This window comes from Mirounga leonina, unplaced genomic scaffold (assembly GCF_011800145.1).
Source record: "Mirounga leonina isolate KUSES-001 unplaced genomic scaffold, KU_Mleo_1.0 Mir_125, whole genome shotgun sequence".
NCBI lineage: Eukaryota > Metazoa > Chordata > Mammalia > Carnivora > Phocidae > Mirounga > Mirounga leonina.
This window is the reverse complement of record NW_023270305.1, coordinates 8,999,439-9,017,139: the sequence shown is the minus strand read 5'-3', so window position 1 is coordinate 9,017,139 and position 17,701 is coordinate 8,999,439. Positions and strand designations below refer to the sequence as shown.

General features: G+C 41.5%; 1 protein-coding gene across 1 annotated transcript in view; it reads left to right on the top strand.

The window, feature by feature from the left end:
* The window catches only part of APOB (apolipoprotein B), a 38,595-nt gene extending 27,420 nt beyond the window's left edge, over window positions 1-11,175 (top strand). Inside the window, exons 26-30 of the mRNA XM_035000523.1 lie at window positions 303-6,896; window positions 6,948-7,472; window positions 7,878-7,992; window positions 8,102-8,285; window positions 9,235-11,175. Coding sequence (XP_034856414.1) covers window positions 303-6,896; window positions 6,948-7,472; window positions 7,878-7,992; window positions 8,102-8,285; window positions 9,235-10,866 — 9,050 coding nt within the window. The 3' untranslated portion in view covers window positions 10,867-11,175. The remainder of the gene's footprint in view (window positions 1-302; window positions 6,897-6,947; window positions 7,473-7,877; window positions 7,993-8,101; window positions 8,286-9,234) is intronic.
* The last annotated feature ends 6,526 nt before the right edge of the window (window positions 11,176-17,701 follow it).

The window sequence follows — 17,701 nt, the reverse complement described above, 5'->3', positions numbered from 1 at the left end:
AATGAAAATTCAGCGTAGGAGGTGCTATGATAGGGTATAACGGAAAAGTATAAGGCACAAAGAAGCACTTGATAAGGGAACCCAACAAAATCTGTGGTGGTCAGGGAAGCCTTTTGCTGTCAGATTTTACACTTGTGTCATGGATGGAGGAAGTTCCTCTCGCACAACTAACCCAGATCAGGGGGACTTTATTTATTTGCGGGGGGTGGGGGGATACTTTATTACTGAAAGACTTTCAACATAGAAATTGCTCTGGGAATTTATTATTTAATTTAACTAATGTGTTTTAATTTTTATGTCAGGATCTGGAGAAACAACCTATGACCACAGGAATATGTTCACATTATCATGTGATGGGTATCTACGCCACAAATTACTGGACTCAAATATGAAATTCAGTCACGTGGAAAAAATTAGAAATAATCCAGCCTCAAAAAGTTTGCTAACATTTGACGCTTCTAGTGCCTGGGGACCTCAGATATCTGCTTCAGTACATTTGGACTCAAAAAAGAAACATCATTTGTATGTCAAGGAAGCCAAGATTGATGGGCAGTTTAGAGTCTCTTCATTCTATGCTAAGGGCACATATGGCCTGTCTTACCAGAGGGATTCTACCACTGGCCAGTTAAGTGGAGAGTCCAACCTGAGGTTTAACTCCTCCTACCTCCAGGGCACCAACTACATAACAGGAAGATATGAGGATGGAACTGTCTCCTTAACCTCCACCTCGGATCTGCAAGATGGCATCATTAAAAATTCTGCTTTCCTGAGATATGAGAACTATGAGCTGACCCTGAAATCAGACACCAATGGGAAGCATGAGGATTTTGCCACTTCTAACAAAGTGGATATGACCTTCTCTAAGGAAAATGCATTGCTGCGTTCTGAGTATCAGGCTGATTACAAGTCATTGAGATTCTTCAGCCTGCTTTCTGGATCACTAAATTCCCATGGCCTTGAATTAAATGCTGATATTTTGGGCACTGACAAAATTAATAGTGGTGCTCACAAAGCAACACTAAGGATTGGCCAAGATGGAATGTCTACCAGTGCAACTACCAACTTGAAGTATAGCCCTCTGGTGCTGGAGAATGAGCTGAATGCAGCGCTGGGCCTCTCGGGGGCATCTCTGAGATTAACAGCGAATGGCCGCTTCAGGGAACACAATGCAAAATTCAGTCTGGATGGAAAAGCTGCCCTCACAGAAGTATCACTGGGAAGTGCTTATCAGGCCATGATTTTGGGTGTCGACAGCAAAAATGTTTTCAACTTCAAAATCAGTCGGGAGGGCCTGAAGCTTTCAAATGACATGATGGGATCTTATGCTGAGATGAAACTTGACTACACGAACAACCTGAATATTGCAGGGTTATCACTGGACTTCTCTTCAAAACTTGACAACATTTACAGCTCTGACAAGTTTTATAAGCAAAATGTTAATGTACAGCTACAACCCTATTCTCTTGTAACTACTATAAACAATGACCTGAAATTCAGTGCTCTGGATCTGACCAACAGTGGGAAATTACGGCTAGAACCCCTGAAGCTGAATGTGGGTGGGAACATAAAAGGAGTCTACCAAAACAATGAAATAAAACACATCTACACCATTTCTTACGCTGACTTATCAGCAAGTTATAAAGCAGACACCATAGCTAAAGTGCAGGATACAGAGTTCAGCCATCGGCTTAACACAAACATCGCCGGGCTGGCTTCAGCCATCGACATCAGTACAAACTACAACTCGGACTCACTCCATTTCAGCAACGTTGTTCACTCTGCCATGGCCCCATTTGCAATGACCATCGATGCACATACAAATGGCAATGGGAAACTGAGTCTCTGGGGAGAGCATACTGGGCAGCTGTATAGCAAATTCCTGTTGAAAGCAGAACCTCTGGCCCTTACCTTCTCTCATGATTACAAGGGATCCACAAGCCACCATCTCCCATTGAAGAGCAGTATCGGTACTGCTCTTGATCACAAAGTCAGTGTCCTGCTTACTCCGGCTGAACAGACAGGCACCTGGAAACTCAAGACCCAGCTGAACAGAAATGAATACAGCCAGGACTTCGATGCTTACAATAATAAAGACAAAGTTGGTGTGGAGCTTAGAGGACAAGCCCTGGCTGACCTCACCATGCTAGACTTCTCGATTCAAGTGCCATTTTTACTCAGTGAACACACCAACATAATTGACACTTTAGGGATGAGGGATGCTATTGGCCAGCCCCAAGAATTCAGTGTTGTTGCTTCTGTAAAATACGATAAGAATCAAGATGTCCACACCATCAACCTCCCATTCTTTGAAATCCTGCCAGAATATTTTGAGGAGAAACGAATGGTGATTTTAACAGCACTGGAAACCATACAGAGAGAACTGAAACTCATCAATGTTGATCAGTTTGTGAAGAAATACAGAACAGCCTTGGACAAGCTCCCACAGCAAGTCGATGGTTATCTGAATGCACTCAACTGGGAGAGACAAGTTTTGAGTGCCAAGGAGAAACTAACTGCTCTCACAGAGAATTATAGAATTACAGAAAATGATCTACAAATCGCATTGGACAATACCAAAATCACCCTTAATGACAAACTGTCTCAACTAAAAACATATGTGATACAATTTGATCAGTATATTAATGATAATTATGATTTACATGATTTTAAAACAGCTATTGCTAAGATTATTGATCAAATCATTGAAAAACTGAAAATTCTTGATGAACATTATCATATCCATGTAAATTTAGTAAAAACAATCCATGATGTGTATTTGTTTATTGAAAAGACTGATTTTAACAAAATTGGAAGTAGTACTGCATTTTGGATTCAAAATGTGGACACTAAGTATAAAATCAAAATCCAGATACAAGAGAAATTGCAACAGCTCAAGACACAGATTCAGAATATAGACATCCAGCACCTTGCTGAACAGTTAAAACAACAGGTCGAGGCTACTGATGTCAGAGTTCTTTTACATTGGTTGAGAATTACAGTTGAGCATGTCAAATACTATGTTATAAATCTTATGGAAGATTGTGAAGTAGCTGAGAAAATCAATGCGCTTGGAGCCATGTCCCATCAGTTAATTAAGATGTATGAAATAGACCAACACATCCAGGTTTTAGTGGATAAATCAGTAGAGTTGGCCCACCAATATAAGTTGAAGGAGACTGTTCAAAAGCTAAGCAATGTCCTACAACAAGTTAAGATAAAAGATCACTTTGAGAAATTGGTTACATTTATTGATAATGCTATCAAGCAACTTAAAGCATTGTCTTTTAAAAAAATCATTGAACAAGTAAACAGATTCCTTGACATGTTGGTAGAGAGATTAAGGTCATTTGATTACCACCAGTTTGTAGATGAAACCAATAACAAAATCCATGAGGTGACCCAGAGACTCAATGGTGAAATCCAGGCCCTGGAACTTTCACAGAAAGCTAAAGCACTGACACTGTTTGTAGAGGACATCAAGGGCACGGTCTCAATCCATCTGGAACACCTAAAGGGCACCCAAATAAACCTATTCTTCGATTGGTTGCAGGAGACTTTAAATTCAACATCTTTCATCTACATGAGAGAAAAATTCCAAGAGACCCTAGAAGATATACGAGACCGGGTGTATCAAATGGACATTCAGTGGGAAATTCAACGGTACCTGTCCCTGGTCAGCCAGGTTTACAGCACGCTTGTCACTTACATTTCTGACTGGTGGAGTCTCACTGCTAAGAACCTCACTGACTTTGCAGAACAGCATTCTATCCAAGACTGGGCTGAGAACCTGAAAGCCTTGGTAGAACAAGGGTTCACTGTTCCTGAAATCCAGACCACCTTCGGAACCATGCCTGCCTTTGAAGTCAGTCTCCGTGCTCTTCAGGAAGCTACGTTTCAGACTCCGGACTTCATAGTCCCCCTGACAGATCTGAAGGTTCCGTCAGTTCAGATCAATTTCAAAAAGTTGAAAGAAATAGAGATGCCATCCAGGTTTGCCACACCAGAATTTACTGTCCTTAATACCTTCCACGTGCCTTCCTTTACAATTGATTTGGTAGAAATAAAAGCAAAGATCATCAGAACCATTGACCAAATGCTGCACGGTGAGCTGCAGTGGCCAGTTCTGGAAGTGGACCTGAGGGACCTGATGGAGGTAGACACCATTCTTGCTAGCATCACTCTGCCAGACTTCCATTTGCCAGAAATCAAAATTCCAGAATTCATACTCCCAAATCTCGATTTTAAAGATTATCAAGTTCCTGACCTTCACATACCAGAATTCCAGCTTCCCTGCATGTCACCCACAGTTGAAGTCCCTACTTTTGGCAAGCTTCATAGCATTTTGAAAATCCAGTCTCCCCTTTTCACATTAGATGCAAATACTGACATTCAGAATGTAACTACTTCAGGGAACAGGGCAGAGATCACAGCTTCCGTCACCGCCAAAGGAGAGTCCAAATTAGAAGTTCTCAATTTTGATTTTCAAGCCAACATGCAGCTTTCAGGCCCTGAGATTAATCCACTGGTTATGAAGCAATCCATGAGGCTCTCCAGCAAGTACATGAAAACAGAGCACGAGAGTGAAGTGCTGTTTTTTGGAAATACTATTGAGGGAAAATCAAACACAGTGGCAGGTTTACACACAGAAAAAAATACACTGGAGCTTAGTCATGGTGTGCTCGTCAGGATAAACAATCAGCTTACCTTGGACAGCAACACAAAGTACTTCCACAAATTGAACATCCCCAAACTGGACTTTTCCAGCCAGGCTGAGCTGCGTAATGAAATCAAGACCCTGTTGGAAGCTGGACACATAGCATGGAATTCTTCTGGAATAGGGTCATGGAAATGGGCCTGCCACACATTCTCAGATGAAGGAGCACATGAATCACAAGCTCGCTTTACTATAGAAGGACCCATTGCTTCCTTTGGATTGTCTAATAAGATCAACAGCAAACACCTAAGATTAAGCCAAAACTTCGTTTATGAATCTGGCTTCCTCGACTTTTCTAAATTTGAAATCCAGTCACAGGTTGAATCCCAACATGTGGGGCGCAGTGTTCTAGCCGCTAAAGGCACAGCACTGCTTGGAGAAAGGAAGGCAGAGATAACTGGCAACCATGATGCTCATTTAAATGGAAAAGTTATTGGAACTTTAAAAAATTCTCTTTTCTTTACAGCACAGCCATTTGAGATTACTGTATCCACGAACAATGAAGGGAATTTGAAAGTTAGTTTTCCATTAAAATTGATAGGGAAGGTAGACTTCCTGAATAACTATGCATTGTTTTTGAGTCCTAGTGCCCAGCAAGCAAGTTGGCAAGCAAGTGCCAGGTTCAATCAGTATAAGTACCGTCAGAATTTCTCTGCTCGAAACAATGAGAACAGCACTGAGGCCCACATAGGAATCAATGGAGAAGCTAACCTGGATTTCCTCAACATTCCTTTGACAATTCCTGAAATGACTGTACCGTACACAATGCTCACAACTCCCCAGGTGAAAGATTTCTCCTTGTGGGAGAAAACAGGCTTGAAGGATTTCTTGAAGACAACAAAGCAATCATTTGATTTAAGTGTAAAGGCCCAGTATAAGAAAAACAAAGACAAGCATATCATCCCAATTCCTATTTATGCAAAAGATTTCCAGGTATTGAGTACCCCAAATGATATTTTCATTCCAGCCATGGGCAATGTTACCTATGACTTTTCTTTTAAATCAGGCATCATCACGCTGAATACCAATGTTGGACTGTATAACCAGTCAGATATTGTTGCTCATTTCCTAACTTCCTCTTCTTCTGTTACTGATGCACTGCAGTACAAATTAGAGGGCACCTCAAGTTTGACGAGGAAAAGAGGCTTGAAGCTAGCCACAGCTTTGTCTCTGACTAACAAATTCGTGGAAGGCAATCATGACAGTACTATTAGTTTGACCAGGAAAAACATGGAGGCATCAGTGACAACATCTGCAAAAGTCCAAATTCCCATTTTGAGAATGAATTTCAAGCAAGAACTTAATGGAAATACCAAGTCGAAGCCTACTGTCTCTTCATCCATTGAATTAACGTATGATCTCAATTCCCCTGAACTGTACTCTACTGCCACAGGGACAGTCAACCACAAACTCAACTTAGAGAGCCTCACCTCTTACTTTTCCATTGAGTCATCTACCAAAGGGGATATCAAGGGTTCAGTACTTTCAAGGGAATATTCAGGAACTATTGCCAGTGAGGCCAGCACTTACTTGAATTCCAAGAGTACTCGGTCTTCAGTAAAGCTGCAAGGGGCTTCCAAAGTTGATGGTATCTGGAACCTTGAAGTAAGAGAAAATTTTGCTGGAGAAGCCACTCTGCAACGCATCTATACCATCTGGGAACACAACACAAAAAACAATTTACAGCTAGAGGGCTTCTTTTTATCATCTGGAGAGCATACAAGCAAAGCCACTCTGGAACTCTCCCCATGGAAAATGTCAGCCCTTGTTCAGGTCCATGCAAGTCAGCCCAGTTCCCTCCTTGAAATCAATTACCTTGGCCAAGAGTTGTCCCTGAATATTAACACTGAGAACCAGAAGGTCAGCTGGAAAAGTGAGGTCCAGGTTCATTCTGAGTTCTTCCAGAACAACATACAGCTTTCCAATGACCAAGAAGAGGCACGCCTTGACATTGCAAGTTCCTTAAAACTGTCCCTATGGTTCCTCAAAGATATTGTCCTTCCAGTTTATGACAAGAGCTTATGGGACCTCCTAAAGCTGGATGTCACCACCAGCATTGATAGGAAACAGTATCTTCATGCTTCAGCTGCCCTTGTGTACACCAAAAACCCCAATGGCTATCATTTCTCTGTCCCTGTGCAAGAATTGGCTGATAAATTCATCATTCCCAGACTGAAACTAAGTGGTCTAAATTCAAGTTTTGTCATACCTACATTCCAAGTCCCATTTACAGATCTTCAGGTTCCATCCTACACATTTGATTTCAGTGAAATAAAAATCTACAAGAAGCTAAGCACTTTGCCATTTGCCCTCAATATACCAACACTACCCAAAGTGAAATTCCCCAAAGTTGATGTGTTAACAAAATATTCTGAACCAGAAGACTCCTCAGTTCCCTTTTTTGAGATAACTGTGCCTGCATCTCAGTTAACTGTGTCCCAATTCAGCCTTCCAAAAAGTATTTCAGCTGGCAGTGCTATTGGGTATCTAAATGAGGTGGCCAGCAAGATTGCAGACTTTGAGTTGCCAGCCATTACCATACCTGAGCAGACTATTGAGATTCCTTCCCTTAAGTTCTCTGTACCTGCTGGAATTTTTATTCCATCCTTTGGAGGACTGACTGCACATTTTGGGGTGGCCTCTCCCCTGTATAATGCTACTTGGAGTGCTGGTTTGAAAAACAAAGTAGAATACGTTGAAACATTCCTGAATTCCATGTGCAATTCAACCATTCAATTCCTGGAATATGATCTAAATGGTAAGAAAATGGCCTGACTCCTATATGCTCTATATTTGCAATGAGAGTTGTGAATAAATAATTGCATATTTTTGTAAGACTGGAAGTAAAATTACTCTCCATAGCAAAATTTTAAAAAGAGAGAAAGAGAAGGATATATACCCCACGTGTAAAAAACCACCCTGTAGAAAACCTACAACATTCAAGAGGAATAGATTCAAAGAAAGTATATATATATATTTTTTTTTTTTTGTGATGATCTTAGGACTAATAATGTCTCCTTCTAACTATTTTTGTTAAACATGGACTGCACGTTTCAAACATGTAAAGCATGTAGTTAAGATAGAATTCTCCTGGTTTTCACAATGAAAATATTTATGTCCTGCAGTTATTAATCTAATGAAATATAACATTTCTCCTCTACAGTTGTGGGAACACACAAAATTGAAGATGGCATGTTAGCCTGTAGGATGAAGGGAACATTTGCACACCATGACATCAGTGCAGAATATAAAGAAGATAGCGAATATCAAGGACTTCAGTATGGAACTTTTATGGAAATCTCATCTCTTTTCAAATCATTGTGATTTTTTTTTTCCATCTCCATACCCTTCATGATGGCTCATCTGCTTTTCTGCTTCTGCTTTCAGGGACTGGAAAAAAGAGATTCGCCTTGACATCACCAGCCCAACATTCACTGATGTCCATTTGCACCACCAACTAAGTAAGAATAGCCTCTCCTCCTCTGTGGCCTCCCCAGCCATAGGCACTGTAGCCTTGGACTTGGAAGACAATGACAGTACCTTAAAATGGAATCTGTACTATCGCCCTCAGGTGAGTCCCATATAGTGGGTTACATACCCCAAAAACGGGTAGAGAATTTGAGAAAATCTATTCAATTCAATGCAAAGTATTCTCTCAAGGCTTTCCCAAAGTAGAGGAAACCAAAAAATGAGCAGTTGGAACTTTTTCTCTGAGAAACTATTCTCCAGAATGTACTACAATGATTTTATTGATTTTAATTATTACAGGCACACATGACATCCTATTTCCACTATTATTCTATTACCTTATGGCAAATTTAGAATGATGAGGGTTATGCCTCATCACCTAAATCATGTGCAAACTCTGCCCAGTACATTTTTCAGATAAGGGTTTCCGGAGTATCTGAGTCTTCAAAATTTTTCCCCACAATAGAAGAGTTAGCTGAGATATGACAAATTTCTCTCATGTACTTTATAAGCTCTGCCAGGGCCAAATCAAAGATGCCATTAGTAGAGAGGAAGAAGCAATCAAGTTCTACTGCTAAAGTTTGTCACAGGTTTAGAGAATGAATGGCTCCTGATACTGGGATTCTAGGTCTCTGCTAGATGGACTCTGGACTTTTTCCTTTTTGCTACTTCTCCCTTGTCTGAAGTAGTCTTCTCCTGTCTCTTTCTCCACTTTCTCCTCCCCCTCCCCCTCCCCATCTCCCTCTCCCTTTCCTAATCTTCAGTCCTTAGAAGGCCTTAATGTTAAGTGTTACTGTGTAAATGCCATGCATAATTTTATACTTCCTGGGACATATGATAAAGAGGAATTAACAACAGTGAACTTTTTTAACCATAAGACAAACACATGAACTGACATATGCAAGATAAATCCCCTTCAGAATATGAAAGATCCTCTGATCTTTACTTTTAACTGTTAATGAAGTTTTAGTGTAGTATATTATGTAATCAGGATAATTGAAAACATGTTTTTTTTGTTGGGTTTTTTTTTTTTTTTTTTTTTTTGGTTTTAGTCCTCTCTAGATAAAAAACTCAACATATTCAAAACTGAGTGGAGGTACCAGGAATCTGGTGAGAAACGTCAGATCAAAGTCAGCTGGGAAGAGGAGGCAGCATCTGAACTACTAAGCTCTCTCAAAAACAATGTGCCCAAGGCCACGAGGGCTCTTTATGACTATGCTAACAAGTACCACCAGGAGCACACAGGACTCGATCTGAGAGATGCTTCTTTAAAACTGAGAAGAAGTCTGCAGAACAGCGCTGAGTGGGCCTATCAAGGCGCCATGAGGCAGATTGATGAGGCAGACATAGGGCTCCAGAAGGTAGCCAGAAGCACCACTAAAACCTACCAGCAATGGAAGGACAAGGCCCAGGATCTGTACCAGGAACTGTTATTGGCTAAGGGAGACCAAGCTGATTTCTGGGGACACCAGAATGAGAAATCTGACAGATTAATAGGAGTTACTCGGGAATACAAAGTCATAGTCAGTCATCAGATTGACTCGTTGATTGATTTCCTGAAGTTAACCAGATTCCAGCTCCCAGGAAAAGCTGGGACATACACTAAAGATGAAGTCTGCACTGTGGTCATGAGGGAAGTAGGGCAGGTGCTGTCCCAGGTATATTCAAAAATCCATAGTGGGTTAGAAATAATGTTTTCCTATTTCCAAGACCTGATGGAGAAATCTGTATTAATCAAGGACCTAGAGATTAAAATTCCTTTTGGTTCACAGACCTTTAAACTAATAGATCTAACCTCAGAGTTTGGGAGACTGTTGATACCTTTATCACAAAAGCTACAGGATATATTTAACAACCTTCAGTCTCTCAAGACTACAGAAATGCTAAGTGATCTTCGGAGCTATTTACAAAGAACTTTCCAAGAGCTAGAAGAAGATATTCAATACTTAAAGGAGGTAAAATCTACTTATTTCATTGGTCATATTCAATACAAGATCAACAGAATCTTCAACAAATATATTCCATATGTTTTTCAATACCTGTACCTTAACATTGGCAAGTTTAGTGAACTTGTTGAAAACCAACTTCAGAAAGCTTCTCAACAGTTACAGCAGTACCATCAAATCATAAAGGATCTTCACAAAGAATATGTTGATCCAAGTGTGGTCAGCTGGACAGCAAGGTTTTATGAACTTGAAGAAAAGATCATTAGCTTGCTCAAGAACCTAGTGGACGTCCTTAAGGACTTGCACTCCAATTACACTGTCAGTACTACTATGTTGGTTTCCGAGGTCTCAAGTCAAATTGAGCAGTTTGTGCAGAAAGATATCCAGGAATACCTTAGCATCCTTACCGATGAAGATGGAAAAGGGAAGGAGAAGATTGCAGAGCTTTCTACCAATGCTCAGGAAATAATTAAAAGCTGGACCATTGCAATGAAGGAAATCATTTCTGATTACCGCCAGCAGTTCAGATATAAACTACAGGATTTTTCAGACCAACTTTCTGATTACTATGAAAAATTCATTACTGAGTCCAAAAGATTGATTGACCTGTCCATTCAAAAATACCACATGTTTCTGAGGTATATCACTGAATTGCTGAAAGAGCTACAATCGGCCACAGTCAATAACATGACCCCCTACATCAAGGTTTCTCCGGGAGAATTTACTATCACTTTCTAATTGTTTATAGCAATTCTCATTCATTCTTCTGTTCCAATTAAACTTTCATATAGTAGGGGAAAATTCAAACTGTACGTGTTGATATAACCACACACTGAGCCAGCCTTATGGCAAGCAGCTGACTCTAGGCAGAAGCACATATGACCTGGATCTGTACTGAAGCTGGCATCAGATCTCTGACGGTCTCTCAACTCTGGGAAATAACATTTTTTTTTTTTGCAAGTTAAAGAAAATCAGGATCTGAGTTATTTTACTAAACTTGGGGGAGGGAGAACAAATAAATGAATTCTTTATTGCCTATTGTAGCACTCAATTTGACTCATTCATATTGAAAAATAGCAAAATGAGGGTATTGATTCAAATGTCTGGCATTTCAAAACTTCTAGAAGAATACACATGGAGTTTAGAGTAATAGAATAAAAGAGGAAAGGGAGAATTTGAGGAGGGAACTATTTTGCCACCTAAAAGATAAAAAAGGTAACTGATATCAGGGATTGTATTTGCCAAGTGAAAAGGAAGAACTATTTGCAAAGGCCTTCACGTAATTTGATCCCAAGGAGCAACTTATTTGTCTTTATGTGCCACACAGTCTTCCTCATCCACCAGTCTGCCCTTACCTGGCAAGGTGCTCTATGGGGTTCTGAGATAAATAAACAGGCTCTTTATTTCACTCAGCCTGCCAGGAATGGAGAAAGGATGGCTAGGAAGTCCTGGCCCCATTGCTTCATGATAATAGGGACCTCAGATGTCTCCCTGCAACTTAGCCAGGATCCATTCAAGGCACAGAAAGGAAGGGTGGAAGAGGGAGCATGGGGACATATATTCCTAACATTTCTGAGACCAAGTGTACATTTATGTTCTTGAGTTCCCTTATTCCTCCAAATTTAATATCTAAGAAGCCCAAGTATAATCAAAACCTAAGGATGCCTCCTGCCACATCCGCTCACCTCAAACTCTTACTTTTAAACCTTGGCAACCTCTGGTCAGAGCATCCAAGCTGAGCTCTAGTAAGGGAAGCCTGCAAAGAACCTGCGCAACACAACCATCACTAGTATCTTGGGGCTTAGAAGGTGAGCTCTACGTTTCCTTTCAGTGGCACTGAACAACAAAAGAAGGGTGTACCTCTGGGGAATAGGAAATTGGAGATTACCACCCCCTCTGAGTCCTATATGAGGTCGGTTTGGAAATGACTCTTTTTATCCAAAAATACCTTCAACCTTCATTATTTCCTAAAGCCTTCATATTCCCTTGGATTCTTTGGAACTGAGGAGCCAGAAATAGTCCAAGGGAAGTGGAATACATGGTAGTGTATGGATCTGGTACTGAAGGAAAGTCTGTTGGATAATGAATCAATAGATGGATGGACAGACAGATGCATGGATAGATGGATAGATGAATGGACAGATAGTTGAGTGAATGAATGAGTGGGTAAATGAGGGGTCAATTCCAAATGTGATAGAAGGTGGAAAATTAGGCCCAGATCCCAGGACATCACATGACTGGTTCTAGGCACAGCCCCAGAAGAGTTTCCCTGATGAGCTCTGAGTAGCAAGAATGTACTAAGTGCTCAAACTGAAAGGAGGCCTGGAATGGTGGCTTAATTTGGAGGGGAAGGAGGAGTCCAAGGTTTCTGCTGTTCATATAATGATATCTGCCTCTAGGGCATAAGAGGAAGAAAAATAGACACAAATTTGAAATGATCATGTAATCACACAGTGCCCACCTGTCCAGTTCCCTCACTGGTATCCCTTTACGAGGTGCTCCTGGATGGCTTGGAATACCTTCATTATGCTCGATAGAGTTGGAATAAGGGATACTTGGGAGGGCTTCAACTTTGCTTGATTTCTTCTTTGGTCGTCTACCATAAATCAGGATACTTCCCTGGGTTCAATTACTGGCTACATTCCTTACTTGCTTGTAGCTTTGGACTACTTATTTCCCCTCAGTGAGCCTGTTTTCTTAACTATGAAGTGAGGCTAATATCTATCCTGCCTGCCTTTGAAGGGTTGTTCATAAAAAAAAATCAGTTGAAGTAATACATGTGAAAGAGCTTTGCAACCTTTAATGTTGTATAAAAAAAAAAAGTGCCATGATTTTCAGATGATAATTTAAATGAATTTATGGCAAGGAGAAGAAATGGAAGCAGGGAGACCTATCCAGTTCAATGAACAGTCATTAAATGCTTCTATGTGCTAAGCACAAAGGCTCTATAGAGGAAACCAAGGTCAGTAAGATGAAGTTCATAGGTACTTGTCCATCTGTCTATCAAAGGTGGAATGTGTTGTCTTATGATGGGTATAAAGTACTATGAGGGCTTATAACAGGAAAGAATGGAGAGATTGGAATGAATCTTGAAGATGCATTGACAAGTGATAAGGGAGAAAGGGCATTCTAGATGAAGAAAAACATGTGGAAAGGAAAGGAAGATGGGTGTGTGTGAGAGAGAGAGACTGGATCATCTAGTAGCCAGAGCACAGGAAAAGTAAAGGAAGACAGGATTGGAAAGGTAGGTTTGGCAGGATTGCAGAGATCTCAAAAACCAGAGTGAAAGGTAGTACCTTCTTTGCTGGAGAAAGTTTTGGAACAGGAGGAGTGATAGAAGTTGTGACTTAAGAAAACTGCTATGGCAACTCATGTAGGATAAATTGTAATGGGATAAATATGGATACAAAGCTGTGCCAGCATCCAAATAAAAGATGCTAAGTGCCTTAGCCGAGTCATAGTTGCTAAGAATGGTGAGGAAGAGCATCATGAGGGCATATTTGACAGAACCAAGAGGCTGATTGCTTAGAACAGAAGCGATAGGGGCAAAAGCTATCAGAAAGGGAGCTGCCTTGGTAAATCACTGGAACCAAGAATTGAAGAGGGTACAGGAGACACCAGAAGAGCAAGGAAGAAGAATGAATGAAGCAGACTTGAGAGTTATAAAATTTTGAATCTGCATAACGTGAAGAGCTATGGGGCATCCACAGAAACAGGAGGGATGTGTTGGGGGCAGATTATTAGTGTAAGGCATGGACTCATAGACTATCACAGCTGGAAAGGGACTATGGTAACTTTCAAGTTGAAGTGGTGTGTCTAAGCAGAAATTACTAGCAGGCTATTAAGCTCGACAGAGGGGCTAGAGAGACAATATTCAAAGGAACAGAGACAAAGGAGAATTTTAACACTGCATTAATTTTATGAACTTATAAGTATCTTTAGAAACTTAACAAAAAACAAAGAGGGTTTTTTTCTTGTACAATTAATTAGGTACTATCTTGAGAGTGAGTCAACAAATACATCTTTTAAAAACATACTGTGACGTGACATGGAAAATCCTACTATAAACACAGATATTCTTTCTGTAAAACAAATGGCCAACGTTTCAAACCAAAGGAGAAGTGAAATAATGGAGCCCAGCCCAGGTCCCTGGAACTTTGGAAGCATGATCAGGCTGTGTGCTTTAGTTTTACTTCCAGTTCCTGCCTGGAGTAGGGGTGCTATCCCCAGAATAAACCTTGCAATAAATGAGTTCACTGGGAGTGGGCACCACCAGGTGCATTTAGAGCAATCTCCATTTTCTTTGCTTTTCACTTGAAGGCTGGTTAGTTGAGAAGCCCAATGGCTCTTTACTGGTGAGATGAGCAAAGCCCCTCCTGCCCCGACTTCTTATTCTAGGTCCCCCTTCTGGCTCTAATTTATGACTTAGTCCCCATTCAGTCAGAGAAGGGGCCAACCTAGCCCTCAAACAGGGCCTGCAATATGGGAGCCAGAGTGGCCAAACAGATGTTCCCTCTAAAAGTGTCTAATATCCAGAGATAAACATGCAGAAAAAGACCACTACCTCTTAGCTCATCTCTGTCTTGCTGTTTCACATTAAGAGGTAAGCTACAACTCTCTTCGAAGTTATTTGGGTGGTCACCAACAAATAACATTCCAGTTCCTCCTAAAAGTTAGTGGGGTAGGCGCACATGTTTCTGTGAGGAAAGGGCCCTGCCTTCTCCTCCTACACAAACTGGCTTATGCCCTCTTCAGGTCTGAGCAGTGCTGCAGGTCAGTGATGCCCGGGACACCAGGCGCTAAGCTCTGACCCGTGTGTCAATTTTACACCTTCGACTGGCACCACTGAAGCCCAGTTTCAGGTGAGAGGGATAACTCAGGCCTGGGAGGTGGTCTGGTCCATGAGCGGTAGATTCGTGTCCCCACCCTTGTTTTTAAACTATGGGTAGGACCATGGCTGTGCTGCATGAGCTCTAAGCTACACTGAGTGGAGGAGTTCAGAGTTGAGACTCGAGAGAGTAGCCTGAGGGAAGGGTAATCGGTGAACAACCCAGCTCCACCAACTCCCCCTGGTTCCCCAAGTGCGCACCACCCCTTCTCAGCTGGCATGTTGGTCCCTGTAACGCAGGGGGTGCCAGGACAGCTCCAGGAGCCTTATAGCAGGCCTGGGCTAGCTTGATGGGACCTGTGGTCATTAGAGCACTTCTGGAATTGCAGGAGGTACTAGAAGATCATAGAAACTCACTCACAGTAAGAAAACAACTCACAGTAAGAATAGGACAGCGTGCTGCCTGTAGCCCTACTTCGCTGACGTAGGGAATCCTGCGGCAGCCAATACTTGTCTCTTTTCACAAGAACGCCTAAGCATTGGGGCCAAATTCAGGCTTCGCTGTGGGTAGGTTCTGTAACCTCAGGAAAGTTACTTGGTTTTTCTAGTTTCATCTTTAAAATGGGAATCATGAAAGAATACGTGGCTCAACCTGAGCAGTAGTAGAAAGTGGTTTCCTCTTATTCATAGGGTTGTAATGAAGATCAAATGAGAGAATGTAGAGGTGCCTGGGTGGCTCATTCGGTTATGAATATTCAGGTCATGATCTCAGGGTCCTGGGATCAAGCCCCACATTAGGCTCCCTGCTCAGTGGGGAGTCTGCTTCTCCCTCTACCTCTGCCCCTCCTCCCCATGGTCGATCTCTTATAAATAAATTAAATTAAATCAAATTAAATTAAATTAAATTAAATGAGGGAATGTATATCAAGTGCCTGGCACATGAAGAGTGGATAAATTAATAGTGTCATATTGACAGAAGTAAAAATGAATGATATATAGTTACAATTATACACAACTATGTAAAGGGATTTCACAAATATATTGAGTGAAAAGGTAAGATTAAACACAGCACAACACCCTTCTGATAAAGTTAAAATCAACTAAAACCAAACAATTTGTTTTCTAGAATTATAGTTTTAAAGACAGGGAATGATAAACTCAAGAGTCAGGACAGGTTATATCTGGTGGAGACAGGCAGGGGAAAGGATTGGTATATTAGAGTATTCCAGGAAAATGGAACCAGTAAAATATGAGAGATTTATTATAGGAATTGCTTAAGAAATGGAGGATAAGAAGATGCAGAATCTGCCCTCTGCAAACTGGAAAACCAGGAAAGCTGGTTTTGTTCAGCTGGTGATGTCCAAGTCGGAAAGCCTGAGAATCCAGGGGTGGTTGATGTAAGTCCTGGTCTGAGTCCAAAGGCCTGAGAACCAGGAGCACTGATGTCCAAGGGGGCGGGAAGGAGAATACAGATGTCCCAGCTCAAGCAAAGGGAGCAAATTCACCCTTCCTTGTTTTATTCAGACCTCAACAGATTGGATGGTGCCAATTCTTACTGGAAGGGCCATCAACTTTACTCAGTCTGCTGCTTCCAATGCTAATCTCTTCTGGAAACACCCTCACAGACACAACCAGAAACAATGCGTAACCAGATATCTGGGCATCCCTTGGCCCAGTCAAGCTGACACCTACAATTAGCCACCCCAATGGGAGAGGACATTATGAATTATGCCATGTTCTTATTCTTGTGCTGGCTGATGAGTTTTGGGGTGTCTATTATGTTATGAATTACTTTAACTATGTTGTTGATTAGTTATGTAAAACAAAAGACAGAAAAGACAAACCTTTAAGTGCCTGGCACATATTAAGCACTTAATTTATCTTGTGTTTCCCTTTCCCCTTCAGGGTATCAACCTGGGATTTTTGGATGGACAAACCCTCTTTTCAAGAGAAAATCATCTCAAAGAACTCTATGTTAAACATCTTAAAAACAAACAAATAAATAAATAAATAAAATAAGATTAAAACCAAAAAAAGAGAGAGAAAATCATCTCACATCTTCAGTAGCTATTTATTAAGCCCCTTCTCTGGGCCAGGAACTCTCCTAGGCATTCAGGGCACTGCTGGGGGAAGCTGGGGGAGGCCCTCGGTGTGGGAGGGACCCAAATGAAGAGGACTAACAGGGACCCTGGGACCCCCGGGGACCATGGGGACAGGGAGGGAGAAAGGGAGACTAGCTAGAGGGGCCTGGGACAGTCACTTTACCTCTCTGACCATCATTTTCTTCATCTGCAAAATGGGAACTCCACAGTAATGCACTCCAGATGCCCTGAATTAGCCTGGGTCCTCCTGCAATATCTGTACTTTCTTATCTCCACAACTGGCTCTTTTATCCTCACTAGGGAAATCCTTCAAGGCCCAGCAAATAATGTCTCTTAGTCTTCCAAGTCTTCTCCGATCATCTCCAGAGCACACCCAGGCCATGTGCTTGCATTGGTCTCTTATATCTTGCTGATTCATGTTGCTGCCCCAGACCAAACCCTGAAGTCAACCAGACCATGTGCAACGGGCTTCAGCTAGGGCCTTGTCAGTTTTCTTCTAAGTTTTACCTTATGGCTGGGGAGATGAGGGGCCCATCCCTTCTTGGGGGTTCACTGAGGTTGCTGAAACAATCATTCCCTTCCATGAAGTCCTGTCAAACAACTCACTCAACACTGGCATGTGCTGTTTGTTAACTGACTAACC